This window comes from Anomalospiza imberbis, chromosome 13, assembly GCF_031753505.1.
Source record: "Anomalospiza imberbis isolate Cuckoo-Finch-1a 21T00152 chromosome 13, ASM3175350v1, whole genome shotgun sequence".
In the NCBI taxonomy this organism is placed as follows: Eukaryota; Metazoa; Chordata; class Aves; order Passeriformes; family Viduidae; genus Anomalospiza; species Anomalospiza imberbis.
The window spans coordinates 2,851,508-2,878,372 of NC_089693.1; the positions used below are offsets into that span (position 1 = coordinate 2,851,508).

The 26,865-nt window shown below is 51.6% G+C and overlaps 2 protein-coding genes across 7 annotated transcripts in view; both read left to right on the forward strand.

The window, feature by feature from the left end:
• PCSK6 (proprotein convertase subtilisin/kexin type 6) overlaps positions 1-16,255 on the forward strand; it is a 53,819-nt gene extending 37,564 nt beyond the window's left edge. For all 4 annotated transcript variants that reach the window (XM_068203573.1, XM_068203574.1, XM_068203576.1 and 1 more), the window contains 14 exons: positions 985-1,197; positions 2,689-2,789; positions 4,325-4,428; positions 4,901-5,018; positions 5,828-6,016; positions 6,273-6,409; positions 8,332-8,511; positions 9,098-9,200; positions 9,760-9,956; positions 10,369-10,456; positions 11,557-11,648; positions 12,912-13,041; positions 14,049-14,161; positions 14,595-16,255. In XM_068203573.1, coding sequence (XP_068059674.1) covers positions 985-1,197; positions 2,689-2,789; positions 4,325-4,428; positions 4,901-5,018; positions 5,828-6,016; positions 6,273-6,409; positions 8,332-8,511; positions 9,098-9,200; positions 9,760-9,956; positions 10,369-10,456; positions 11,557-11,648; positions 12,912-13,041; positions 14,049-14,161; positions 14,595-14,692 — 1,863 coding nt within the window. In that variant the 3' untranslated portion in view covers positions 14,693-16,255. The remainder of the gene's footprint in view (positions 1-984; positions 1,198-2,688; positions 2,790-4,324; positions 4,429-4,900; positions 5,019-5,827; positions 6,017-6,272; positions 6,410-8,331; positions 8,512-9,097; positions 9,201-9,759; positions 9,957-10,368; positions 10,457-11,556; positions 11,649-12,911; positions 13,042-14,048; positions 14,162-14,594) is intronic.
• A 4,730-nt stretch (positions 16,256-20,985) lies between these two features.
• SNRPA1 (small nuclear ribonucleoprotein polypeptide A') lies at positions 20,986-26,710 on the forward strand. 3 transcript variants are annotated; one of them, XM_068203604.1, is made up of 10 exons: positions 20,986-21,004; positions 21,061-21,146; positions 21,815-21,962; positions 22,459-22,537; positions 22,895-22,941; positions 23,631-23,733; positions 24,348-24,427; positions 25,593-25,668; positions 26,034-26,127; positions 26,555-26,710. In XM_068203604.1, exons 2-10 carry the CDS (start codon positions 21,065-21,067, stop codon positions 26,611-26,613), a joined length of 768 nt encoding a protein of 255 aa, XP_068059705.1. In that variant the 5' UTR covers positions 20,986-21,004; positions 21,061-21,064; the 3' UTR covers positions 26,614-26,710. The 3 variants fall into 3 exon arrangements, with proteins under 3 accessions (XP_068059705.1, XP_068059704.1, XP_068059706.1); XM_068203603.1 differs by lacking the exon at positions 20,986-21,004 and having other exon boundaries at positions 21,011-21,146; XM_068203605.1 differs by lacking the exons at positions 20,986-21,004; positions 21,061-21,146 and adding an exon at positions 21,543-21,556.
• The last annotated feature ends 155 nt before the right edge of the window (positions 26,711-26,865 follow it).

Below are 26,865 nucleotides of genomic sequence, written 5' to 3' on the forward strand. Positions count from 1 at the left end.
GGTAAACAGCAGCTCTGCCCAGGCGAGCACTGAAATCTCTCTGTGGCAGGAGCAGCCGCGGGGAGGACGGGGCTGCTCCGCTGCTTGCCTCGCTTGCCAAGCCCGGCAGCGCTCCATCCTCCTCGAGAGCCCTGCCTTACGGGGCACGGAAGAGAACCAGCCACTTCATTTCCTGCCCCTAACCCTTTTGGCTCACCAAAAATCCTCCTTTTTGGGATGTTCACCTTGCTGTGAACCCCTTCAGGGCTGGGTTGTTCCTGGGTGTCCTGGCAGTGGTTGGATGGAGGGGTGAATTAGGCTCGTTCCCATGGTGTTGGCTTCTTTAGGGGCCCCTTGTTGGCACCACAGCTGCTGCTGCCAGGTGGGATTTTCCCCTGGCTGCAGGGAGGTCTGGGCAGCAGGCACACCCCTCCCACCCCCCAGTTCCCGGTGGGGTCCTACAGCTGTACCCAGTGGGGATGGCTCCATCAGATGATCCAGCCGAGTGATGGGGAGGGGAGAGAAGGGTGGGATCGAAAAAAATAAAAGACAAGAAAAAGAAACCTTAAAGGATAGGCTGGGAGAAGGTTTCTGGTGGTTTGGGTGGTTCACGAGGAGCTTGGTAGGCATGGAAGATTTGGGGTTTGTGGGTTCCCTGCCAGTTCCTCCTGCAGGTCCATCCCTAAAAGCACCATGCTGTGTGTTTGTACTTGGCCAGGGACTTTGAGTACCCAAGATGTTTTGCCCCATGGAAAATGCCAAAATCCTTTTGCTGGACGCTCTCCCATGTTTTTGGGGAGTCACTGCCTGCAAACTGGGACTGACTGAGCAGGGGGACACATGTGGGGACTGATACAGGGGGCTGAGTGCTGGGCAGGGTGGGACCCATCCTTCCACCCTAACCAAACACCCAAAGATCAGACTTACCCCTCCTCCCTGTGCTGAGATGACCTCTCATCCTGGGCAAACACCTCCTCTAACCCTCCATCCCCTCTGTGCCCGCAGGGTCGCAGGGGACTGGGGTCCATTTTCGTCTGGGCGTCAGGGAACGGCGGCAGAGAGGGCGATTACTGCTCCTGTGACGGCTACACCAACAGCATCTACACCATCTCCATCAGCAGCACCACCGAGAACGGCTACAAGCCCTGGTACCTGGAGGAATGTGCCTCCACCCTCGCCACCACCTACAGCAGCGGGGCGTTTTATGAGCGGAAAATTGTGAGTTTCACCCCAGCATCGAGTGGGGCAGCATCCCCCGGGTGTTTTCTGCATGGCTGGGCTGGGTGATGGCTCAGTTGTAGGAGCTAGGCTTTGTCCTTAAGCCTGCAGTGGGTTTTGCTCTGGATTTTGCTCAGGGATGTCATGTTTTGTGAAGGACACAGTCTCAAGCTGCGTCAAGGGAAATATAGGTTGGATGTTAGGAAAAAGTTTTTCACTGAAAGAGTGATAAAGTTCTGGAATGGCCTGCCCGGGGAGGTGGTGGAGTCACCATCCCTGGATGTGTTTAAAAAAAGACTGGATGTGACACTCGGTGCCATGGCTTAGTTGAGGTCTTAGGACATGGGTTGGACTCGATGATCTTGAAGGTCTCTTCCAACCTGGTGATTCTGTGATTCTGTTTTCCCTGGTAAATGGGTGAAAGGGCTGGAGGTTTGCAAAAATACCCATGTAAATATTTATCTGTTCCCCAAGGTACTTGCTCACTGTATCTTGTTTTTTCTTTTAAAAAAAAAGTGAATTTTAAGGATTTTTAGCCTGAGAGAGAAAAGAGGGGGAGGATGGAGGCATTTTACAGGGGTGTGGCAGCTCCAAACTGGGAGATGAGACTTGCTGGAGCCAAGGAGCTGCCTGAGAGTGTGTGCACACGTGGATCAGTGCAGTTGTCCCTGCTACCCAGGCTGTATTTGCCCTGTCCCAACAGCTGCTGTGGCCTGGTCACACCGTGGCTGATCGTTACTGACATCACTGTGCATCATCTTTTTGTATTGAGGAGTGATTTCTGTGACCCCCAAAAGATTAATTTCCAGCCAGAAAACAGAATGCAAGTGCCATTTTCATGGCACTCCAGAAGTGTCTGCATGGCTGAGGCCAGCCCCAGTTCAGTGCTACTGGAGCACTGTTGGGCAAAATCCCAAACCAGCTTCCCATCAGAAATCAACAGATAACCTCAAAACTTAGGAGCTTTTTAAAATGAGAAAGCATCTCTTGGCCCCCCACCTCTCTCCAAATTTTTGGTACCCAAACATCATGCTCTGTCTTAAAAAATAAAAAAAGCTGGAAATGGCTTTTATTCCCTATGCAAATGGCAATTCTTGTCCAAGACCAGGAGCTGGAAGCTTTAAGGAAAGTGTTTAATATGGCCCAGCTCAACATGCGCCTCTGGACATGTACCCACACCAGCTCACACCGCTCCATCCACATTTTCCTCCAGCTGATCCACCCCCAAATGGATTTTTTTCCCCTTTCAAATAGTTTTTTCACCTTTGAGCAAAGGAAAATGTAAGTACAGGGGTGTTTTCTCATGCACCAAATGTATCTGCAGACCATTTTTGGGGCTCTGTGCCCTCTGATGGCATTGGAGTCGTGGCAGGATTTGGGTACCAGCAGGCTCATCTCCTCTCTGGCAGCATCCTAAGCAAATCTGGGGTGCTGGATGGGGTAGTCCCCATGCTGGGAGCATTCTGGGGGCTGCAGCTCCTCTCCCCACAGGTCACCACGGATCTCCGGCACCGCTGCACTGACGGCCACACCGGCACCTCCGTGTCCGCCCCGATGGTCGCGGGCATCATCGCCTTGGCTTTGGAGGCAAAGTAAGTGTAACCTGGACAGGAGAAATGTTCCCACATTTAGCACCTGGTGAGCAAAACCTGAAAGAAACAAGGTGGTTTTGTTTCATCTGGAGTGACAGAAATGACACAGAGTTGTTTTAAATTGCTCCTTTCTGGCAGTGGTGTTGTTTGGAATCTGATCTTCCCACAGGTGTTTTATTGATCTAATTCTTCACGTGTTGCCATGTGTTGAAAAGTTTGGGGTTGGTGACATCAGTCAGGCTTTCCAGGAGGCGCATTGAAACCGCTGACAGCCAGCTCCAACGGGAGTTTTATAAATACTTCCCAGGAAAAATAAAATCAGAAAACATCATAGACATTGGGAAATGTCAGCAGAAGTGATGGTTTTCAGCAAGTGTTGCATTTCTGGGGGAAAAGGAGTACTTTTTCATAATGTCAAAAACTCACAGAACTTGATTGTCAGCAACACACCCCTGGTTCAAACGAGCTGCTCTTTTCCTCTTGTCCCCATCCCGGTTCCATCATGGTCCCCCAGCCCAGGAACAGCCCTTGGGCATCCTTGTGTTGCTTCATGGAGTGTCTTCTCATGAGCTTATTATTATTTTTATGGAGTGGAAATAAAATAAAGGCTGGGAATAAGAATAAGCCCCAGGGCAGTGCTGCACTCTCATCCAGGCATGGTGATTGTGGCTCCATTCCTCCTTCTCTGGTTTAATCCCAACACCCAGGTCGGGTGAGAGCATTTCCGGAGATGCAGTTTTCATTACAAATATATTAAAAGCTTTAGATGTAATTTTTGAATTGTTTAGCTGAGGCATAAACTGCAACATTAACTACCAGAGCTTGGTGCTCAGGCATTCCATTATGACGAGAGAGAATAAATTGAATTTCTTTCTTTAAATGTTGCTCGAGAGCAATATAAATCCCAGCTCGAGACGCTGAACAACTGACTGTAAGTAAAGCAAGGAAAATTCTCCAGCAATATCCCTGAGCTGGGGTCACGAGGGGGCTCAGAAGCACAGAACACTCAGTGTCCAGCACTCTGAACACACAAACCCAGCCTGGGGAGGTAGAGGAGATTTGGGTTTAATTTTTCTGTTTAATGAACAACCCAGGTTTTATTTCCAGCATTTTATTTGCTGTTATTCCTATAAAGGGAAGGTTTGCTCAGCATTGTGTATCACCGAGCTGCTGAGCCCACTATCCTGCCTCAGGATATGCTTTGCTCCCTGTCTCCTTCAAAAAAATAGGGAAAACCTTCCTGATTTGCTTCATTTCTACCCTAGAGCCTGAGAGCTAAATGGCCTTATCCAAGAGTAAATCCTAAAATTCCCATGGGCATGTGGCATCCCTTCCTGGGTCACACCACTCTGCTTGGGCTCCTCAAGTGGTGGAGGGTGTCAGCATTTAAATCATCAATTCTTGCTTTTTTCTAAGCAGGAAAGAGGGGTGGCTGGTGTGGTTTTGGGTTTTTTTTTTTAACTCAGTGGGGTACCTGCTGCTGCTGGGAGGACTGGGAACAGCAGAGCCACCCCATGAGCCACATGTCATTGCAGCCCCCTGCTCACCTGGAGGGATGTCCAGCATCTGCTGGTCAAAACCTCGCGGCCGGGGCACCTGCGAGCGCCCGACTGGAAAACCAACGGAGCGGGGCATAAAGGTGAGAGGCCATGGGGATGGCAGGGCAGGAATGGCCAACCAAGGGAAAATAAAGGTCCCCAGAGCTTCACTTATGGGGACAATTCACTGTGGGTGGCCACTATCAGGTTCATTCCTACCTTCAGGCTGTTAAGTGGAGGGAGGAGAGGGCAGTAATTCATGGGATGAGATGCTTGGGACTCTTCCTTGGTGGAGATTTGGAAAACTTTTTTGGTGGAGACTCTCTTGAGCTGCAGAATTTTTTGCTACTTTCCTTGGGCTGCTCCCAGCAATGGGTTTTCCATGGTGCCAGTGTGGATTTGGGGTGTAACTTGGCCAGGGTGATGAGATGCATGTGCTGAAACACCTCACACCCCAACAGGGTGAACTCCACACCTTCCCTGATGGTTGGAGGATGATCCACCAAGCACTGAGGAGGGGCTCCTGATCCCTGCTGGGAAGGCTGAGGGTTTCTGAGTCTTCTCTCTTTCCAGTTAGCCATCTATATGGCTTTGGGCTGGTGGATGCTGACGCTATTGTGGTGGAAGCCAAGAAGTGGAGGATGGTTCCTCCCCAGCACGTCTGCGTGGGAAGCCTGGACAGGGTGCCCAAGTGAGTGCCTATGGCTCAGTGAAGTACAGGTCCCATTAGGGCTCTCCAGGGCCAGCTTTGACAGTGGGTGATTTTTTTTTTTCCCTTTTGTAAGATTTCACTTCCCAAACGAGTGATCAGCAGGGAATTTTTGAGGGCTGACAGTGAGAGACCAAACCCACCTTGCCTGCTGGGTGGGTCCTCTGTGAGCAGTGATGTGTTGGTCTCTGCCCTTACACTGAACACTTTGTCTTGATGGAAGATACCAAAACCTGGTGATTTGCTGCAAATTTTCAGTGTCTTGGATGTCTTTGAATTTGGCTTCAGGTTCAATCCAGCTCAGGTTCACATCTCATCCTTGGTAGGTCAGTCCCTCCTAGGTGAAGAGTGGGATCAGGAATCTGACCAAGTGGACACTCCTCATTTACCAGTGCCTGGCTGTAGAGCAAGAGAGTTGTTAATCAGAAAAGTCTTTTAGAGACTTGCATATGCAAGACAGGAATGAGTGCAGAGCCAAGTGTGTTCATGAAGCTATTTATCTGATACAGACACTAATTACAGCCCAAAGAGGAGTGCTGCACTCGTAATTATAATAAAGCAGCGCCCTTGCAGCCCATAAGGCATAGATCTTCGAAGCACTTCAAACTCATCTGGTTACCATCCAGCAATTCAGCAAATTCCCGTGCTAGGACACTGGGAATTGCAGTGGCGGATAAGATAATTTTTGCTATGAAGCAGCAGGAGACCAGGTTCAAATCTAACAGGGTGTCCATGCCTGGGAGCCAGGAGCACTCTGTCCCCATCCTGACGCCGTGCCCTGTCCCTGGCAGGTACATCCGCGCTGACCACGTGCTGCGGGCCAGCACCCTGAGCAGCGCCTGCGCCGAGCAGCGGGACCAGCACGTGCTGTACCTGGAGCACGTCGTGGTGCGGCTCAGCATCGCCCACCCGCGCCGCGGGGACCTCCAGATCAGCCTCATCTCCCCAGCTGGGACACGGTCACAGCTCCTCGCCAGGAGGTGAGAGCAGCCGGAGCCACGGCGCGGCTGGGCTGGGCAGCACCCTCCTTTAGGGGGTTGCTGTAAGTTTCCTCGGGTTTTTGGGGGAAGGTGGGAAACATGAACAGGTTTCAGCTGCAGGAGAGCTTTGTGCACAAGGGTGTGTGCGTGCAGGGATCCCTAAAATCCTCAATTTAGGATTTCAACCCGTCTACCTTTTCTGATAAAATACGACATTCAAAGTCACATTTCTTGGTGTGTGGCATTACCGTTGCAGGGTGTTTGACCACTCCAATGAAGGCTTCAAGGGCTGGGAGTTCATGACCGTCCACTGCTGGGGGGAGCGGGCAGCAGGGGAGTGGGCCCTGGAGATCCACGACACGCCGTCCCAAGTGCGCAACCCCGCCGTGCAAGGTAGGGATCCCCCAGTGCCCACCAGGCCCTCTCGCTCCCAAATCCCTTTCTAGGCTGCTTCGCTTGGCTGTAAATTTTGCTGTGAGTTTTATCTCAGCAAAACTGTATTGCCCAGATTTTCAAAAATGGTTATGAAATGTTAGCTCTGAACACAGGAGGCTGCTGGTCTGGCTGAGCTGGAAGCTGGCTTTCTCGCAGTAGCAGCAGCAGCAGTAGCAGTGAACTGGCTGCACCCGAGAGCCAGGTTTCCAAAATTAAACTGTAATGAGTCAAAATGAGGAAACCCAAGAGCCGTAATTGTTGTTTGTTTGTTTTGCTTCGCTGCTGGGACATCTGGCATGTGGGTTGGTTGTGCAACGGCGCAAGGGGACGGCGCAAGGGGACGATGCCCCGCGGGCTGCAGACGGACGGACATCCTCCCTGGACTGCCACCATGCTGGTGGGGGGTGGCTGGGCTCAGCCTGGCCCCCTGCATGTCCCCGACCCTGCTGTGTCCCCCCTCCCCAGCTTGGCCGCCTGCTCCCTGACCCCTTCCCAGCACAGGAGCCGTGTGGGCAGGATCCAGCCCCACCTCGCTGGCTGGGGGCAGCAGGACGTGAAGCATCCTGCCTGGGGCTGGCGTGTGTTGTGGGGGTGTTAAATCCACACAATCATTGATAGGAAGCCAGAAGTATATTAAAAATTTCTCCCACGCTACTTTCTGGCGGGAGGTGCACGTGGGGGTGCATTGCACAGAAAGTGTTTCTGTTTGCTGCCTTCACCCCAAATCTTTTGAACTCTGAGAGCAGCAGCAAAGCGCCCACAGAGCTGCTTTTGCCCCAATATTTACGGTTTGTGGCTGGTGTTTCTGAGCCCCTCACGGGCATCAGGGCTTGGCAAAACAAAATAAAAACAAGTGCATTAAGGCATTCTCTCAAAAAATCTTCACTGGGTTTGAAGCAGAGAGGCGACAGCAAGAGGAAAAAGAGGAAAGATGCTCCCAGCTCGTAGCAGAAATAAGTATTAAGTGTTAATTTAATACCACTAAATTGGTTAATTTAATATAAACTAAGTATTATGAGTGTCATGTCGCTGGTACTGCTGCACCCCCACATCAGCCCCGTGCAGCCTGGGCTTTCCTCACACAGGATATTTTAGATTTAAAGCAAATTCAATTCTTTTGGCAAAGGCACGTCCCCAGCTGATGCTGCCGGAGCTTGGCCCTTTGCAGGCTCCACACCAGCTCTGCTCGGTGCAGCAGGTGTGTCCTCTCATGCCTTTGGGAGAACCAAGGGATTTCAGTATTGCAAATTTTAAGCCCTTCCTGGTAACACAGGGATTAGGAGTTAAAGCCGAGCACACTGCGGGCATGAAGTGACTCGCTTTGATGGGGAATTGGAAGAGAAACAGCATTGGAAAGAAGCAGCAGCATTTTTGGACTCTCTCCCCAAAGCCATGTGGCTTGTGGAGGGTCTTGGTGTGGGTGTAAGGCCTTGGGGGAGTCTCACCAGGTGCACTACAGTGTTTTGGGGGATGCCAAGCTCAGACTTCTGTTGTGTCAGGCAAAGAGAGGGCTGGAGCAACAGCAGCAAGAAATAATCCAGTGTGTGCCGGGTGGCTTTTGTCTGACAGAAATAATCCTCTATTGTGGAGCTTTTAAAATTACTGGTTGGACTCGGAGACTGTGGTGATGCTGCAGTTCCTCAGATGAGTTATAGAATTAAAAATCCCTTGTAAGTGGCTTAAACAGCTGCATTTGTGTGGGCTGGAAGCTCAGGGGCTCATGAACATTTCTGGGTATTCACTGTTTGCTTCTGCATTGCTGTGCCAGCAGTGACACCCTGATGGTCCAGTCCATCCTCCTCCTGCTTCCCCCAAAACTGGGTCCCCCAGAGATAGGGGAGACAGGGAGCGGGATGGGTGACATTGCATCTGCCCCACAGGGAAGCTGAAGGAGTGGAGCCTCATCTTCTACGGGACAGGCGAGCACCCCTACACTGCCCTGAGTGGGCCCCAGTCCCGGGGCAGGTCACTGGAAGTGCCAACGTCGGAGATGGAGCCATCGAGAGCCGCCTTCCTGCAGAGCCAGGTGGAGGTGGCGGAGGAGGAGGAGGAGTACGCGGGTAAGCGCTGCCTGAGCTGCCACGTTGTTCCCCCCAGAGTACCCAGGGAAATGAAAACCCTGGTAAAAACTGGGGGGGCCATGAGGCCTGATCCTGCCTGGGGCTGAGGCAGGCTGGGAGGAGCAGGGCCTGTGGCCAGCACGGGGCAACAGGATGGTGAAATTAGAAGGTAGGAAAATGCCCCGTCCCAGCCACAAATTGGTGGTGCAGCTGTCTGAGGGGTAAAAAAAGCTCCTCTGCCCACCTTCCCTCCTCCAGCACGGGCAGGGGCGGGTGTCTCTGCTGCTCCCTGAGGAGCAAGTCCCTCTTTCAAAGCCGCTCTTGCACCAGTGTTCAGCCAGAGTATGGCTGGGTGGGATTCATTCTGGGAAGGATGAGCTGCAGGAAAGACAAGCACCCAAAGCCATGCAGCTCCATAGGATAGATAGCATAAAATTTAAAATATAATAGATATGGGATATAGAATAAGATGGGGGAAGGGTCCAGGTGTCCTTTGGTCCAGGGAGGGTGTGCTCAGGGCATCCTGGCAGTGGTATCTGGAGGGTGCTCAGCTTCTCCCACACTGAGCTGGTCTCTCCCTTCTCAGGTCCGTGCCACCCTGAGTGCGGTGACCAGGGCTGCGATGGCCCCAACGCCGACCAGTGCTTGAACTGCATCCACTACAGCCTGGGCAGCATGAAAACTGGCAGGTGAGGGGTCGTGGGGTGTCCCCGTGGAGTCCCTGGGGGGACAGCAGCACCTTTCCTCAGGTCTCACAGCTTAGTGTGGGTATTAGATGTTTGCATAAAGAAAAAAGTGTATGAGAAATTAAATGGGTGGAGGAGATGTGAGGATCCCTGTCCTGAATTAGGGTACAGTGGGGTAGAGGACATGGAGCTGGAGAGTCCTGGAGGATCTTGACCACATAATCATGTTGGGGAAGAAGCTTTGGCTTCACGGGCTGAGGTCACTCACATCCAAGGGACAGCCAGCTGAACTGTCAGGAACTGGGGTTTCCACTCCTCCATCTCTTGGGATGGCACGGGGAAGCTTTACCTACAGCTGTGACAAGAGATTCCCCATCTCTGTATTAGAGCTGTGACTTTTCAAGACACTGTAAACATAAGAATAAGAAATAAACGAGCTCAGATTGCTGCCAAGGCTGGGGGACACCCCAAATGCTGCGGGCGAGGGGACAGGGGCGGGTGCCTGAGGCGGGAGGTGACCAGTGCTGGCACCAAAGCCCAGCGCCGCCGGTTCCCTCCCCAGGATGTGCGTGAGCTCGTGCCCCGCTGGGTTTTTCGGTGACAACGGCGCCCGGAGGTGCCGGCGGTGCCACAAGGGCTGCGAGCGCTGCGTTGGGAGGGGACCCAGCCAGTGCACGGCCTGCAAGAGGAACCTCTACCACCACCCCGAGATGGGCACCTGCGTGCTGCTCTGTCCGCCCGGCTTCTACGCCGAGGAACGTAAGGATGTTTATCACTTGCAAGAGGATATGCAGGGGGTGCTTCTATTTTAAGTGCTCTGGGTGGGGAACACACTCTGATTCTTGAGTATTGGCTTTGAATTTCCCTCTTGACACTCTTTGCACGGTGAAGGGAGGAGGGAAACCTCTGGGTGTTCAGAGGGTGGTGCAAAGCAGAGGTGCTCGACTCAAAGCTCTTAATTAGAAGACTGTAATTAATGGTCCTGGCTGCTTGCAAAGCATATTTCTTTTTAGCAAGTGGTGACAGATAAGGTCACCTGCAACAGCAGGGATCTGCTGGGGAGGGATGTGCCTTTCCACCCTGGGGTGCAGTGGGGCTTTGCAGCTCCAACTGCTGCTTGCAAATCACCGTCCAGATTTTATTCTCCCTGCCCTGCTTTGTTTTTTGAAAGGTCAGAAACGCTGTCTGAAATGTCATCAAAGCTGTAAAAAATGTGTCGGCGAAGCAGACAAATGTACTGCCTGCAAAGAGGGATTCAGGTAAAACACCAGCATGGGAGGAGTTCATACCTGCAGCACTCATACCTGTGGTTTAAATTTGGGAAAACCGATGGGAAATTAGAGACTGAATTAAGTTCAAGAGCAGAGATCCTGCTTCCATGGTGCTGCAGCTGTGGTGCAGTGTGCTGGAGGTCTGGGAATTTAAAGGTGTTGATTAGTGTCTCTTTCGTAGCTAAAAACCATGATTTAAATTTAATTTCATTTTTCCCAGCTCTTTCCAGGGTGGTGGGTAAGTGCTGTGTAGAGCTGGTACCAGCCTGAGCTGCTTCAGACAGGCTGAAAATGCTCCCTGCAAATGCAGAAACCCTTCCCTCAGATTCATCCATGCTGAAAATTTTATTTGATGTACCTATTGAGTGGGGCTAGTACAGGACAGTGATTTTCCAGCACTGCAGGCAGGGCAGCCCTGACCCTGAGAGGACCACTGGGTGCCACTGCTGCTGGCCCCACGGCATCCGTGGGACACAGAGCCCAGTGCCAGCACTAGGGAGAAGCTGTTTTCCATCCCCAGTTGCTCATGGAAGTACAATCCCATAGCAGTCTGCAGTGTTCAGGCACTGTAGGTGAGCCAGGGCCACGGTGAAGCAGTGGGGCTCGCTCAGACAAAGAAATTCCCGCTGCCAAAAGATTATCTACTCCCTCAGAAAAGCACAAGTGGAGGCACTTGTCAGACATAATCCACACGGCACTTGTTTTTTATTGTCCAATATCCTTTTAAGCCGGGACTTCAAATCATCCCTGCCACAGCGAAGCACCGGCCCAGCCACGGCGATGAACCAATTTCCTTTTATTCCAGGGAGCCTCAGTGGAGCAAAAGGTCTTCAGGAGAGCCTGGCTGGCTGCCCATGGGAAAAAAATAATTTTATTTCCTTGGATACTTAATTAAGGAACTGGCAGCTGTCCCTTTGGTCCAGGCAGGATTTTAATTTCTCCTAAAATGCTGGCTGGCTTTCCAACACCCCCCGCGCTGCAGGCTGAGGAAGCCGTAGGACACTGGGGGACGAGGAGATGGGAATGGGCTGTGCTGAGTCCCCATGCCCCATAGCTTTGGGTGCAAATGTTCTCTGCTTTCCCGGCAGCCTGGCAGGGGAGAGCTGTGTGCCAGAGTGCCAGCCTGCCATGTACCTCAGCCGGGAGCCCCGGCGGTGCGAGACCTGCCCGGCCAGCACAGGTATGTCCTGGGCCCCACGGCATCCCATGCAAAACCCCAAACCCTCGTGCATCAGATGCCAATCCCCACTGTACCCACCCTGAGCCGAGGCAGAGCGTGCTTGAGGGAAAGCAATCCCAAGTCTCCAGCACGTCCCCTGAGGTATATGTTCATGCTGGAAAGGTTTTTAGGGGAGTTTTTACATTTTTATTAGAGCCATTTTTTATTTCTCGATCTCCCCGAAGCCAGGTGCTTCAGTTTAATAAGGTTGCAGGGGAGGCTGTAAAACCCTCTCGGAGTGATGGAAGGTGGCTTTGCAGCGGATAAAAATGTCAGGCAGCTGAGGTGTGTTATCCTGTGTTATCCCATGTTATCCCAGCCGCCCCACGGTGCTGGGCTGGCTGCTCCTGGCTTCCCCCAGCTGCCTCAAGTTGCTCAGCATTCCCTTTAAATCCTGCCTTTCTTGCTTCCTGCAAGTCCAATTATTTTCCATTGTTAATGTTTGCGTCTGCCCTTGAAATCATCATAGATCTGATGATAATATGATCTCTAGACAATCCATGTTCAGTGGCATGAACCTCTTCTATCATACATGGGCAATTTCCTTAGTCTAAATCCAAAATATTTATTGATCTTGTTGGCAAGGCTGGAAGGGAACGGGCTCTTAATCCCTGAAGAAAATGATTTCCCTTCTAATTCTTATTCCAGTCAGTGTGAACATACTCCACCACAATTATTTTTCCAGCCTTTTCTTTCCTCCTTTTCCTGCATAACCATTTCTCAAGCTTAGTGCGTGGAAGCCCTTTAATGATACCACCTCCATCACTGAGCTTTGCTGTCCAGCCACAACACACAGGCATCAGAGTGGAGCCCTCTGCTTTCCCAGCTCCTCTCTGGAGCACTTTCCTCCTCCAACTCCTCCGTGGCCCAGTTCAACATCTTCTCTTCCACCCCGGGGAAATCCAAACCCGTGCATGCTTGGGAGTGGTGGCTGATGGCCCAGAGGGGATTTTGATGTGCTCTTCCTCACCAAGACCTGGTAGGCAGCTCTTGGCTCTGCAGAGAGACAGACACTGGGTCCCAGCTGGGTTTTTGGGGATGGAAGCTGAGCTTTATGGGGTGGGAGCCAAGCACATGTGCAGGACCCCATGGCACAATGAGCATCTTGTTCTTGGGCAAGACAAAGCCAAGCTGGTGCCCCCATCACATGTGGGGCTGTGGCCACGCTTTCACTGTCTCCAAAAGCACCCAGGTGCCATTTTGCCCTTTTCCCTGTCCCCACAGGGCCAGGCGAGGAGGACTGCACCCCCTGCACCCCCGAGGGCCCTGCACCCCACTGGCGCTGTGTCCCCACCTGCCGTGAGGGTTTCTACCCTGCCGACAGCCATGGGCTGCCCAACAAAGTCTGCAAGAGGTAGGAAACCACCGGAGCAAAGCCAGGGCTGATGGGGAGCACTGCCAGCCATGATAGGATCATGCTGGAAACAGCTCACACCTTGATGGGAATTAAAATAGGGATGAGGGAGCCAGGGCAGCTGTGGGGCTGGACCCCACACGCCCCTGCCCTGTGGATTTCAGAGCAGTGGAGCCGCACGCTCTCCCGCCAGAGCCAGCCAAGATGTCTTAGGGCTACAGTGGAAGGGGCTCAGCCTCAGCCCCAGGCTCTCTGGAGGAGGTGTGGGAGGAACAGCAATGTTTAGATAAATATTCCAGCTTTCAATTAAACCTGCTCCGTTCGCCCCGTGGCCAGGTTGGAGCAGAGTTCCCCACTCCTTGGCCCAGCACGGGCTGTGTGTGGGGGACAGGGAGATGCCGGGAGGCAACAATTTGCTCCCACTCTCTCTGGAGCTCTGCACTTTAAGTGGGGAGCGGGAGTGGATTCAGCCTCATGAAAGCAAACATGAAAGGCAAAGATTAAAACTGACTTGGGAACACACAACGCCATCCCTGCCTGCTGGGGTTTCACTCACCTGCACTGTTTCTTCAGCAGGGAGGAACAAGGGGCCACCGTCCCTTCCCAGAGATTTCGGGCACAATCTCCACAAGCCACTGTCCCTGGGCAGGAAGCACAGTGCTGAGCTCTTTACTCTGAGCAAATGAATGGGGGCAGCACAGGTTCCCTTTGCAGCTCTTTTTCTAGCTGGGCTGGCTGGGAGGTGAGGTGCATGTCCCACTGAATCTTCCCAGAAGGCAAGAGCTTTTGGGATGTCACTAGCTGTCACTGGGCATTGAGCTGGCCTCACCAAACCCAGGGCTTCAATAACATTTCAAGCTTCAAATTTGCCATTTTCCACATCCTCTGGTTTGGTTTAGCTGTCACAGTGCCAGCAGATCAGATGTCTTTTGGCTGACAGCCCAATTAGGGTGGCCTGAGCAGGGTGCTGGTACTGGCTCAGGCCACAGCAAGATCTCTGTCCCCAGGTGTGATGACCACTGCTCAGCCTGCGAGGGCTCCAGTGGAAACTGCCTCAGGTGTAAGGAAGGTTACAGCCTCCTCGGTGGCTCCTGTGTGACAAATGAAACCTGTACCAATGGTAAGTGGCAGAGCTGCTGGCACTGTAGTGCTCTCCTGGTAACAAAAATGAGAGGTTTGGGGGAATTCCCTTCACCATTTAAAGTGCTGGAGCTCCTGGGCTTGCTGGGGCATGGCTGCAACGGGCTGGGCTCTGGCTGTGGGGGGCAGGTGGCTCACCTGGCATTGCTTCTGGATATCTGCCTGTTGCTCAAACACATCCAGGCACTTGTATTTCGTTATAGTTTAGTCTTGGGGCTAATTCTCCCACTCACTGCAAAGCTCCTTTATTCCTGCATTAAAACCATGTGAAAGATGCCCTTAGAAAGCTATTCCTATTCAATTCTGTCTCGCCCAACACTGGCACAGTTGCTGAGCCTGTTACGTGCAATGTTTGTTTATTTAAAATGTTAATCTGCTCTCATTTTCTCTTGTTGCTCACCCCGGCCTCCCAGCTGACAAGACTTTCTGTGAGATGGTGAAATCAAACAAGCTCTGTGAAAAGAAGCTGTTTGTGCAGTTCTGCTGTCAGACGTGTCTTATGGCCGGGTAAAGTTCAGCGGCTGCATCCATCCAGGACTTCCACTGACTGCCAGCCCAGTTTTGCCAAATGTTTAGGACAAAAGTTTATTTTTTCAGCTTTGGGAGAGTTTACATGGTGCTGTCAAGCATTCGCTCGTAAGTTTGATAGCTTTAATATCACTGTCGGCGCGTTTCTATAGCAGTATGTTAAGCAGAGATTGGAGCGTACCCTGAGTGATCAAGGCCTGGAAGCAGCAGACAAGTGGTGATATTAACACTCTCAAACACTCCTGGTGAGCAGGGACCAATGCATGATCCACGTACACACACATGGTTCTTCGCAGAAATCCTACTGATCCGCCCGCTCCGAGCGGCCGGCGGGAGCCCTCGCCACGAGGGATGCAGGACTTCACACACCTGCGAGGAAAGAGCCGACTCTGGCTCATTTTTGGTACCCTTTTGTGCCAGGTGCCAGCTGAGCTAACCCTGCACTGCCAGCGCCGTGCTCTGTACATAGTTAAAACGACGAACCAGGCGGCTCCGGAGAGGGCCCACAGCCCACTCCGGCACTCCTGTTCGGATTCCGTCGGTCACTGCTTCCCTCTGGCCGTGGCAATAACTGGAGGTTTGAGGACCAAAGCCAGAGCTGCCCCACGTGGCTCTGCAGGTGTGTCAGCCCAGCAGGGCTTTGCCCTGCAGGTAACTGCAGCCAGGCAAAACCCGTGTGCCTACAAGGAGTCGTAGGGTTTTTTGGGGGGGGTTGTCCACATGAACCAGCCTTACCATGAAATGTATTTCCCTCCTGGAACTGCTTGTGCACTGCAGATCAAGTCAGTTCTGGAACAAGCTGAATCCTTCCTCTAAACGAGATGTTGTCGCAGTTAATCTTGGCATTTTGTGTTCCGATCCCCCCCGTTTCGCTGGGTACACCCCTCTCTCTCTCTCTCTCTCTCAAAATACCCTCCTGTTCATGGCAGTGATTTTTCTTGTGCATCTATTTCCCAAATGAGACATTCCAGGGATCAAGCCAGGAAACTTAATTCTACAAAACCCTTCCCTGAAACAAACCTTTCATGCTGTTTCTTAATAGTAAGTCACGTGGTGTTTATATAATTGTGTTTAAAATATCCTTGGCTATGTTGTTTTACAGATTTTTAAAAAATAACTTATACAATCCTTGTTTTTTTTCTCTGTGGACTATTTTTTATATGGGAGTGGGGTATCTTTTTGTGTCTTATTCCTTCTCCTTTTCTCCTCTCTGACCCTGCAAAGCCACTCTTTGCACCAGACAAATGTAAGCACTCTTTCCTACACTGCATGTTCTGATTTTCGTTGTTAATAGTTTTAATGAGTTAAACCTTTTGCCAGTGAAATTGTCACCAGTTCCACACGGAACTGGGATAATCCCTGCTTGGTTTCGGCTGCAACGACACCTGCCCTGCCTGGGCTTGCCCACAAGAGCTCACCTCAGCCAGGTGAGGAGGGGAAAGCCACACTGTCTCCAGCCCTCACCTGCCTGGACCAAATCCAAGGAAAGATGGAGCTTTGGTGAACTGATCTTTAAGTTAATAAACTATTGATCTCCCCTGACAAATGAATCTGTGCTTTTTCCAAATTCATGAAGTCCTGACTGGAAGCACTGCACATCCTTACTTTGCTGGACAAAGCAGCTCCCCTGGCTGGAGCTCCTGCTCAGCTCAGAGCACCTGTGGGAGAAATGCTCAGGAACGGATGAGCTGCATCTGCAAAAACCTCACTATTGTTGTTATAAAGGTCTTTAACCTCTGGAAGAAACTCAAATCCGGAACACCTGCCCTGTGCCAGGCCGGGCTGGTGCACCCAGGGCCATCTTACTGGGGTTTGGGGCTGTGCTGGGGCACGGGTGGATGTATTCTGCAGTGTGGGGCATCCTGGATGAGCTGGCAGAAGGGCTTGCTCTCCTTCCCCACTCATACAAGGAGCATCCTGAGCTCCCCAGTTCCCCACTGCAGTTCCCAGCAGCTGTTCCCTGGTGGCTCTCTGGGAAGGAGAGGAGCTGCTGGTGTGGTTGGGGATGGAGGGAGGTATAGAACCCTTTGTCTGTCGTGTTGGTTTTGCATCAAGCATGGGCCAAGTGCCCGGGGTAGTGCCTGGATATCTGGAACTGAGCTTTCTAAGTGGGAGAAAAAAGAAAAGAATGGAGCCCTCCCACAAGGGAAGATGCTTTCTCAGGGATGTGCAGCTGTGGGCTCCTGCATTTTGTTGGTCTTCACATTCATCAGATGCTAAATGTGAATTAATCACACACAGTGATTCCTTTTGCTGCAGGATTTCCCTTTCAGTCTCAGGCCAAACCAGAGGTCAGAACTGGGTCGACACACTCCTGGCTTCTGCCCCTTTGGTTGGAAAATACCAAACTTCATTTCTCCTGCTGTGTTAGTGAGAAAACAGGAGCTGCGGCTCAGGAGTACTGTGCCAGCCTTCCAGTTCTCTGGCTCACAGCAGCCTGCCTCTAAACACTGCTCCCTGGTATATTTAGATGTACTGAAATGCTACAAAAAAAAAAAGGAAAATGCTTACTCTTACATCTTGACATAACTTAAAATACACACTGGGGAAGGCAATGAAATTTAGGATGACCAGTCCCCAGCAGTCCCAGCTCTATCCTGCTTTCTGCTGTCTTCCAGCCTGCCAGGGAAAGAAAAACAAATTCTGCACATTGAATTCATGCAGCAACATCAGCTTCCAGCGTTTCCTTCAGAAATCATTCTTGTAAAGTAATAAAATTCAGATTATTTCTCCAAGCTGTTGTAATACTTGCTTGGAGCTAATAAAGTCTGACTGGTATGCTCATAGGATCAAAGTGGCTGTGTCTTCAGGATAGATGCATATTTAGGCAATTTATTAAAGCTCATTTCTCTGTTGTCTCTTGGCACCAAAGCCAAATCTATAATAGCTGTTTCCTGGAAAATCTTAGCACAGCCTGACTCCTTGTTTGCAGTTTGGCCCTGGGGTTGCAGCCACGGCCATCTGCCATTGTGCAGTTGGCAGGTGGGGAGCACAGATCTTAAAAATCATTGCTTTGAGTTTCCATTGCAAAGAAAGGACTGTCGAGAGCTTGTGTGCAGCGTCTGAGACCCAGAATCCATCTGCTCGCAATTCCAATTCTATTGTGGCTGTAGAGCTGAGGCAAACAGATGTATTGTGCTAAGGGAGACAGGTCCACGCTTTATTTGGCCTTGTTAGAGGCAGGGTCTGCTTTCCAGGAGGCTGGAAAGAGTCTCCTTGTAAGAACTGCCTGAAATGACTAAAGTCTTTAATGCTGCATGATGCCTGAGTCATGTACAACAGCGCTGCTAATTCTTGGGTTTTTCTTGTGACAGCTCCCTCTTGTTCTTGCTCCCTCCTATGTTATAAAACAAATGCAGCTGTTATAAAAACCTGACTCTGTGCTTTCCCATAGGGCTTTGGTGAGGGAGTTTTGCCAGCAGGGAGCACAGGAGCTGCCTGAGCCCAGCTGATCCCTGGCAGGGCCAGCTCTGATGCTGCAGTCCTGGGCACTGACGCAGGCCCGGGGTGATGCCCTGAGAAGCTCCCAAAAGAAAAGCACGAGCCGTCCCAGAGCAGTTCCCAGCGTGGCAGCAGTGTTTAGCCTGTTATCACGTCCTCTGGGTTCACCGAAATGTCATGGCTCACAAAAAATATCCTTCCCTTGATAGCAGCAGCGGCAGAAATCATCCTTCCTCATCCTGCTCAGCGGGCCTTGAAGGCCGGGGAAGGATTTCCCCAGAAGCAGCGGCTTGGTGACATTCAGCAGGTTTTGGGGTCTGGGGGTGTCCCTCTACATGTCACTTTCAGTCCAGCCACCTGCAGTGTGGCTCACCCACCAGCTGAGCCCTTCCCTGTGGTGCCAGGCAGTGCCCCAGCCTCAGCCCCAGGCACCTGGGAGAGAGCTCCTGGCCAGGCACAGCAGCCAGAGCCACCTCAGCTCCCCCAGCGCTACTCCCAGCCCTTCCTTGCCGTTCCCCAAATCCCCAAAGCCGGTTTGGGGGATGTAGCGACGTTTGCAAGCGCGTTTTATCTCACAGATAAAGGGCGTGTGGGGTGCTGCAGCCTGTGGGGTGTTCCCAGCCCATCACAGCACCTCAGACCAGGAATGCACATGGAAGTGACAGGGAAACTGCCCCAAAAGCTGCAGGGGGAAGGTGTTTATGGGCAAAACAATGTCCAGGAGCAAAGGCTGGGATGGATGGAAAGCACCGAGAGTTGTGGCTGCTGCAGAAGGTGCCCTGGGGAGCAGCAAGTGCTTGAACACGGTTCTGTCTGAAGGGAAGCACCAGCCATGGCGTGAAGCGTGTTCCTGCTCTGCCCGCATTTCTGCAGGTAAATTGTGCCTGGAAACACCAGAAGGTGGGAGGGAACCTCTGGGGGCACCTGTGCTGACAGCAAAGCCAAATCCCTCCTGGGCTTGTGAGCCATGGCTCAGGCGTGAGGCTGGGAGCTGGCCCGGGAGAGCAAGGGGAGCGCAGGGATGGGTGCTGGGGCTGTGTCAGTCCCTGAGGAGAACGGGAACACAGCCATGGGTGCTGGGGCTGTGTCAGTCCCTGAGGAGAACGGGAACACAGCCATGGGTGCTGGGGCTGTGTCAGTCCCTGAGGAGAACGGGAACACAGCCATGGGTGCTGGGGCTGTGTCAGTCCCTGAGGAGAACGGGAACACAGCCATGGGTGCTGGGGCTGTGTCAGTCCCTGAGGAGAAGGGGAACACAGCCATGGGTGCTGGGGCTGTGTCAGTCCCTGAGGAGAACGGGAACACAGCCATGGGTGCTGGGGCTGTGTCAGTCCCTGAGGAGAAGGGGAACACAGCCATGGGTGCTGGGGCTGTGTCAGTCCCTGAGGAGAAGGGGAACGCAGCCATGGGTGCTGGGGCTGTGTCAGTCCCTGAGGAGAAGGGGAACGCAGCCATGGGTGCTGGGGCTGTGTCAGTCCCTGAGGAGAAGGGGAACACAGCCATGGGAGCTGGGGCTGTGTCAGTCCCTGAGGAGAACGGGAACACAGCCATGGGTGCTGGGGCTGTGTCAGTCCCTGAGGAGAACGGGAACACAGCCATGGGTGCTGGGGCTGTGTCAGTCCTGAGGAGAAAGGGGAACACAGCCATGGGTGCTGGGGCTGTGTCAGTCCCTGAGGAGAACAGGAACACAGCCATGGGTGCTGGGGCTGTGTCAGTCCTGAGGAGAACGGGAACGCAGGGATGGGTGCTGGGGCTGTGTCAGTCCCTGAGGAGAAGGGGAGCGCAGCCATGGGTGCTGGGGCTGTGTCAGTCCCTGAGGAGAAGGGGAACACAGCCATGGGTGCTGGGGCTGTGTCAGTCCCTGAGGAGAAGGGGAACACAGCCATGGGTGCTGGGGCTGTGTCAGTCCTGAGGAGAAGGGGAACACAGCCATGGGTGCTGGGGCTGTGTCAGTCCCTGAGGAGAAGGGGAACACAGCCATGGGCGCTGGGGCTGTGTCAGTCCCTGAGGAGAAGGGGAACACAGCCATGGGCGCTGGGGCTGTGTCAGTCCCTGAGGAGAAGGGGAACACAGCCATGGGCGCTGGGGCTGTGTCAGTCCCTGAGGAGAAGGGGAACACAGCCATGGGCGCTGGGGCTGTGTCAGTCCCTGAGGAGAAGGGGAACACAGCCATGGGCGCTGGGGCTGTGTCAGTCCCTGAGGAGAAGGGGAACACAGCCATGGGCGCTGGGGCTGTGTCAGTCCCTGAGGAGAAGGGGAACACAGCCATGGGCGCTGGGGCTGTGTCAGTCCCTGAGGAGAAGGGGAACACAGCCATGGGCGCTGGGGCTGTGTCAGTCCCTGAGGAGAAGGGGAACACAGCCATGGGTGCTGGGGCTGTGTCAGTCCCTGAGGAGAAGGGGAACACAGCCATGGGTGCTGGGGCTGTGTCAGTCCCTGAGGAGAAGGGGAACACAGCCATGGGTGCTGGGGCTGTGTCAGTCCTGAGGAGAACGGGAACACAGGGATGGGTGCTGGGGCTGTGTCAGTCCCTGAGGAGAAGGGGAACGCAGCCATGGGTGCTGGGGCTGTGTCAGTCCCTGAGGAGAAGGGGAACGCAGCCATGGGTGCTGGGGCTGTGTCAGTCCCTGAGGAGAACGGGAACACAGGGATGGGTGCTGGGGCTGTGTCAGTCCTGAGGAGAACGGGAGCGCCGGCTCGGGCGGGGGGGGGCGGTCTCTGCCGTCCGCTGTCTCGGCGCTCGGCCGCCCGGCCTGCTCGCGCTCGGCGCTCGGCGCGGTGTCCTGCGGCGGCGCGGCGCGGCGTGTCCCGTCCCGGTCCGTCCCGGTGTGTCCCGGTGTGTCCCGGTGTGTCCCGGTCCGTCCCGGTGTGTCGCCGTGTCGCCGTGTGTCGCCGTTCGTCGCCGTCTGTCGCGATGGTGAAGCTCACGGCGGAGCTGATCGAGCAGGCGGCACAGTACACCAACGCCGTCCGCGACCGGGAGCTCGACCTGCGCGGTGCGCGGGCCCCGCGGGGCGAGAGCGGCTGCGCTGGGAAGGGGCGGGCGCGGGCGGAGGGCCGCGGCCCGGGCGTGGGCGGTGGGGGTGTGTGGGGGTCTGGCGGTGGGACTGTGTTGGATCCGGGGTTTGGAGGGTCCGTGATGGACCTCCCAGTGCGGCCTGGCGCCTTCCGTGGCCGGGGGCGCGGAAGCGGGCCGGGGACGCCGCGGGGAGGTTGTTTGGAGGGGCTGCAGTGGCCGCGGGTTGGGGATGAAGAGCGCCTAAAGAGGCTCCAGTGGCTTTGGCACCTGCGGGGCACGCGAGGGGGTGAATCACGGAGTGGTGGAACGGTTTAGGATGGAAGGGAACCTAGAGATCATCTCGTCGCAGGGATACTGGGGGAAGTGCGGGAGGGATGTGCCAGAAAGGTGGGTTTGGCTCGGGGGACACGACCAGGCAGGGACCTGGGGTTTTGCTGAGCGGGAGGAGAAGGATTCAAAAAGCCACGAGGGCTGTTGGGTTTGAGGAGGAGAGTTTGGTCTGGGCGTGGTGTGGAGCAGAGTCGATCCCGAGGTGTTTTGTCTGAGCCTTATCAGCATCCCCAGTCCATCCCAGTTTGCCCCCACACGCTCTGTTGTACTTTGCTCTGCTCTGGGCACCGTTTAAGCCCTGCACCCTCTCTCCAGGCTATAAAATCCCTGTCATTGAGAACTTGGGTGCCACTCTGGACCAGTTTGATGCCATCGATTTCTCTGACAACGAGATCCGCAAGCTGGACGGGTTCCCCCTGCTGCGGAGGCTGAAGACGCTCCTCATGAATAACAACAGGATTTGGTAAGGGGCTGTGCTTCGGCCTGATGGGGCCCTGGGCGGAGGAAAACGCTCTTGGGAGAGAGGTGTGTGTGTCTTTCAGTGCTGGGCAGGTGCAGGAGTGTTTGTTTCAGGCAATAAAATCAGCACTGAGCACTGTGTGGGCCCTCTTTCCGTTTCCTTCCCGATTCAGTGCAAAAGTCAGTGTTTGCTTCTCAGGCAGAGATGCAGAGTTTGGGATCTGGCCACATGTTTGGGTTTCAGTAATCAGCTCCATAAAGACACGAAAAAAGGGATACCTGCAGGGAGTGGATTTAAATCTCATATTGCAGCTAAGATCCTTGCAGTGATTTATTGCCAGCTTTATTAGAAAAGGGTTTTGGATGCTCACCCAAACTTGTGCCAGTGTCGGACTGGGATGTTCACAGGGAGATCCTCTGTGTTACTGTGTTTCTCTGTGTATTCCCACCGTTGCTAATTCCTGCCCCAAATGAAACCTTTGTTTTCTGTTGTTCTTCAGTCGGATTGGTGAGAACCTGGAGCAGGCTCTGCCCAGCCTCACAGAGCTCATTCTTACCAACAACAACATTGCTGAACTGGTAAGCTGTCATGCAGGATAAAGCTAAACAAGCCTAAAATTTGTGGTTTTCATCTCTCTAATTGACCATTTCCCTGAGAGTAGTGCCATATCCTTTTGGTAATAGTTGGTTCTTTCTCTTCAGAGTAATATCCTACAGTTTTGGCAGTAGTTAATGGTGTACATGCTTTAATGAACATGATTTGCATCATGCAGTGGAACAGCGGTCACAAAGCTTAGTGGTTTTCCTATTAAAATAATTGCAGTAATTTAATTAATCTCTGAAATAGATATGAGTTCAGGAACTTTGTTTTCAAATAATTGATTTTTTTTTTTGCTAAAGGGGCTTAAAATTTCTTGCTGTGCTCTCTTTACCCAGGGTGAACTGGATCCGTTATCAACTATTAAATCATTGACTTACCTGAGGTATGTAACCCCAAAAAGAAAAGCTGCTCTTTCTCTGGTGTTTGAACTCTGCTGCTGGCCTGGCCCTTTGCTTTGGTCTGGAGTGCTCTGCTTTTTATGAGCTGTGACAGATCCTTTATGTCTAAAAATTGAATTGATAAACTTAATGAGCATCTGGTAATTAATGTCTGAGGTTTTAGATCACTGTCAGACTGTTTGTAATGAGATGTAACATCTCTAGAAACCAGCACACAAGTGCTGAAGTGAGCTTAACTTTTAAAAACCTAAAACCAAAAGGTTTAATCTGTTGATAAAAAATTGTAAAATACATGTAAACATGGACTTTTCAGAAATATTACATTTGGTGTGAGGCACAGAAAGAAACACAGTTTGTGCTGTGATTTTTCAGTTGATCAGTGTCCAGATAGAAAAAGTTTCAGTTACTTTTCTGGGGGAGTATAATGATTATTTTGAGGTTGTTCTTAATGTTGTCCTTCAGTTAAATCTACTGAATTGCTATGGTGCAAGTTTTTATTATAGTTTCCATAATACCAAAGAACTGTCACTAGGCTTATTTCATGGTGTTATTTGTTACCTGTTACAGCAGGAAGTACATGAATGCATTTCAAGTATATTAATATATTTCAATACAAGTGTATTTAAAAAAAATTGTATTAAGAGCCTCTTTATAACCTTTATTTACTTCACAGCGTTCTAAGGAATCCTGTAACAAATAAGAAACATTACAGATTATATCTAATTCATAAAGTTCCCCAGGTCAGAGTGCTGGATTTTCAAAAAGTGAAGCTCAAAGTAAGTCTGCTTGCTTTTGATTTAGGTGTTTGGGGTTTTTTTGTTTGGGTTTTTTTTTTGTTTGGCTTCTTTTTAGGGCTTTGTTTTGGTTTGGTTGTTTTGTTTTTGTGGTTTTGGTTTTTTTGGGTTTTTTTTGCATTCTTGAAAATTCACTGCTAACAGCAATCTTGTTGCCATAGTTGTAAATTTTATTGAAACTCTGTAAGTGGCTCTACAACGCTCTCATTGTTTTCTTTCATGGCTTCATTCTGTTAAGGATATAATCTGTTTAATTAGGTTTAATTAAGTTCTAGTGCCTTTGTTTACTGTTACTCTTTCCTGTCCCTCTGGTGTTGGTAGGAGACACCTCCAGAGAAAGAAATGAGCAAACACCACAGCCCTCAGCTCTGGGTGGGGGATGAGTGTGGGAAAAAGCTCTTCACTTCAAGAGCATGAGGTTGATACATCTCTGAGTATTTGGGCAATGTTTATCTGCTTGTTCTTACATCTGGTCTCCATGTACCAATTTCACTGATGAGGATGAGCCAAAGTGGCTTTTGTGGCCAAGACAGAAGCTTTGCAAACTGTGATGTTCTCAAATTAACTTTGTGTGTGTGTGTGTGGTATCGCTGTAGGAGCGACAGGAGGCAGAGAAAATGTTCAAGGGCAAACGGGGTGCACAGCTTGCAAAGGATATTGCCAGGAGAGCAAAAACGTAAGATAAAAAAACAAATTTACACTGGCATCCTCCTTCAGAAACACCACTTTCTTTGTGTGCAGTATCAGGCAGAAAACTGAAATATTAGCTGCTGGCAGGATGCCTCAAAAGCTTTGGGAGCCACAAGTGCCTTGTCCAAGCACCCCGAGTTTTGGATGGTGGTGAATAGATCTCAGAAGTATTTCTGAAAGAGTTAACTTGGTCAAGGTGGATTCACTGAAGCCAACAAGCCGGAAACCTTAATTTTATTTTTGTTATTTAACTGCAGAGAGGTGGCCGTTATTTAATTTGTGGTTGGTGGGGTTTTTCTCCTAGATTATTGGTTTTCTTTGGCCAAATTCTTTTGTTTTTTTTTTTTTTTTTAATTTCCCAAAATAAATAAATATGTGTTTATTTTGGGAATAAACTGCAAAATCTGCTGTAGTTAGGAGATGAAATACAAATTAAAATCTTTAATTAAGCTATTCCAGTATATGTACATTTATTTTAATTGTTAAGTGGTACATCATATGCTTTGATCAACCTATGTGGTAATAAGAATTCAGATCACAGCATTTCCAAATTCACGGTTAAATAGAAAAATGTCTTGAACTTATTTAGCATTTAAACCTATCATAGATGGATTTGAGCTCGAGTCTGTGAGTGGAAAGGGATTCAGGTCTGTTACAGTTTTAGAATAAGCAGGTGATCTCCTTAAAGCAGCAGCAGCAGATTTTCTTTTGACTGTTAAGATGAATTCCAGTTTAATGTAGGCTTTACTGCAGCCTGCTGTAATATCACATTTGACACATGGGAACAGAAACCCCATTTTCAGTTACTCTTTATTTATCCACCCTGCTTCTGTAATGGCAGCAGACCAGCTGAGAGTTCAGCAACATCCAAATTGAAAAGCTTTTGTCAACTGCCTGCTGAATAAAGTTAAGTTCTGCCTCTGAGCAGATGAAAAGGTGGGGGGGAATGGGACAGTGAGGACAAGTAGCTGGTGTTTCTGAAGGAGGCAATTCTTCCCTGTATCAGTTTGTTAACAAAGATAAGATACTACACTTGATGGAATGAAATGCTTTCAGACCTAGTTTGGAAGCATTTCAAGTTAAGAGAAGCAGCTACTCTTCAAAAAGTGTAACAGGTTTTTTTTTTTTTTTTTTTTTTTTTCCTTTTGAAGCTTCAATCCAGGGGCTGGTCTGCCAACAGACAAAAAGAAAACTGGGCCCTCTCCAGGGGATGTGGAGGCAATTAAGGTAAATATGTCAGGGGAAAAGTGGCGGAGAAAAGCTGTCATGGATCCAAATTGAACAAAAGTTTCCTCTGTGCTGTTCAGACAAATAGATCAGCGTGTCCTGGCTCTGGTTTAGGTTCTTTTTCTGTAAGTTTTCTTCTGACCTATCAGGATTTTGAAAACTTAAATGAAATGTTAACCTGAGCTTAGAGTTCTTCCAGTGGAGGGGGGAGGTAATGTCATTTGTGGAATTTTCTAGAACTAGAATTTAGTAGACCTTTCCTAGGTGTCGCGTGTCCCTTAACTGGTAGAAATGTGGGTTTTGTGCTGCTTCTGGGCGGACTGACCCCGCGTGTGTGAGCATTCACTGAGCTCTCTGTCTCCCAGGCTGCCATAGCGAACGCCTCGACCCTGGCGGAGGTGGAGCGGCTGAAGGGTTTGCTGCAGGCGGGACAGATCCCCGGCAGGGAGCGGAAATCAGGTCACTCTGCTGCTGCTCTTCCCTAAACAGAACCTCTCCCTCCCTTCCTGATGCTGTGTGTGATCTCTGTGGGGAGCTGGGTAGACAAAGCGTGAGTTTGTCATCTGTGCAGCACGTCCCTGGCTCTGTGGTGTGCCTGGCCTTGGGGGCAGCTCCGGGCTGTCACCTGCCAAACAAGGGGCTCAAAGTGCATCCCGGTTATTTAACCAAATGAGATTCATTACAGACCCCTGCCGAGCATCAATGCCTCAGCAACGCCGGGATGGATCTCAGCTCTGGGCTGGCCACAGCACCGCTTTTCTGTACACGGGGCTACCTGATTTTCCTTTCTGTAGAGTTTTTCCCGATATCACTCGTCTGCAGAGGGGTGGGAAAAGAACTGCAACGTCTGCAGCAGCTGCCCTAAAACTCTGACGTGTCCTTTCAGGCCCATCGGAGGACGGCGAAGAAGAAATGGAAGAGGACACAGTGGCAAACGGATCGTAGCCCGGGCCGTGCCGCGCTCCGGCCCCCCCGGAGCCCTTTCCTGTCCCGTGCCGGTGTTCCCGGCGGGGCCCATCGCCCCCGTCCTCGCGCATTTCGCGGTTCAATAAACGAACGCTCCCTTTTTCTCCCGGTGGTGCCGCATCCGCTTCCCGGGCGGGGCGGGCGGGACGGGACGGAAGGCGCTTTGGCGCACCCTGATTGGCTGCCTTGCGCCGGCCTCTCCTCCCATTGGCCGGCGCAGCCGCACGTCAT

Bases quoted from the DNA above. Each gene is read 5' to 3' on its own strand.
- SNRPA1 (XM_068203604.1), top strand. From the start codon at position 21,065: ATGGTGAAGCTCACGGCGGAGCTGATCGAGCAGGCGGCACAGTACACC. The intron at 21,147-21,814 runs GTGCGCGGGCCC...CCCTCTCTCCAG, and splicing joins CCGGGAGCTCGACCTGCGCG to GCTATAAAATCCCTGTCATT. The intron at 22,538-22,894 runs GTAAGCTGTCAT...CTCTTTACCCAG, and splicing joins ACAACAACATTGCTGAACTG to GGTGAACTGGATCCGTTATC.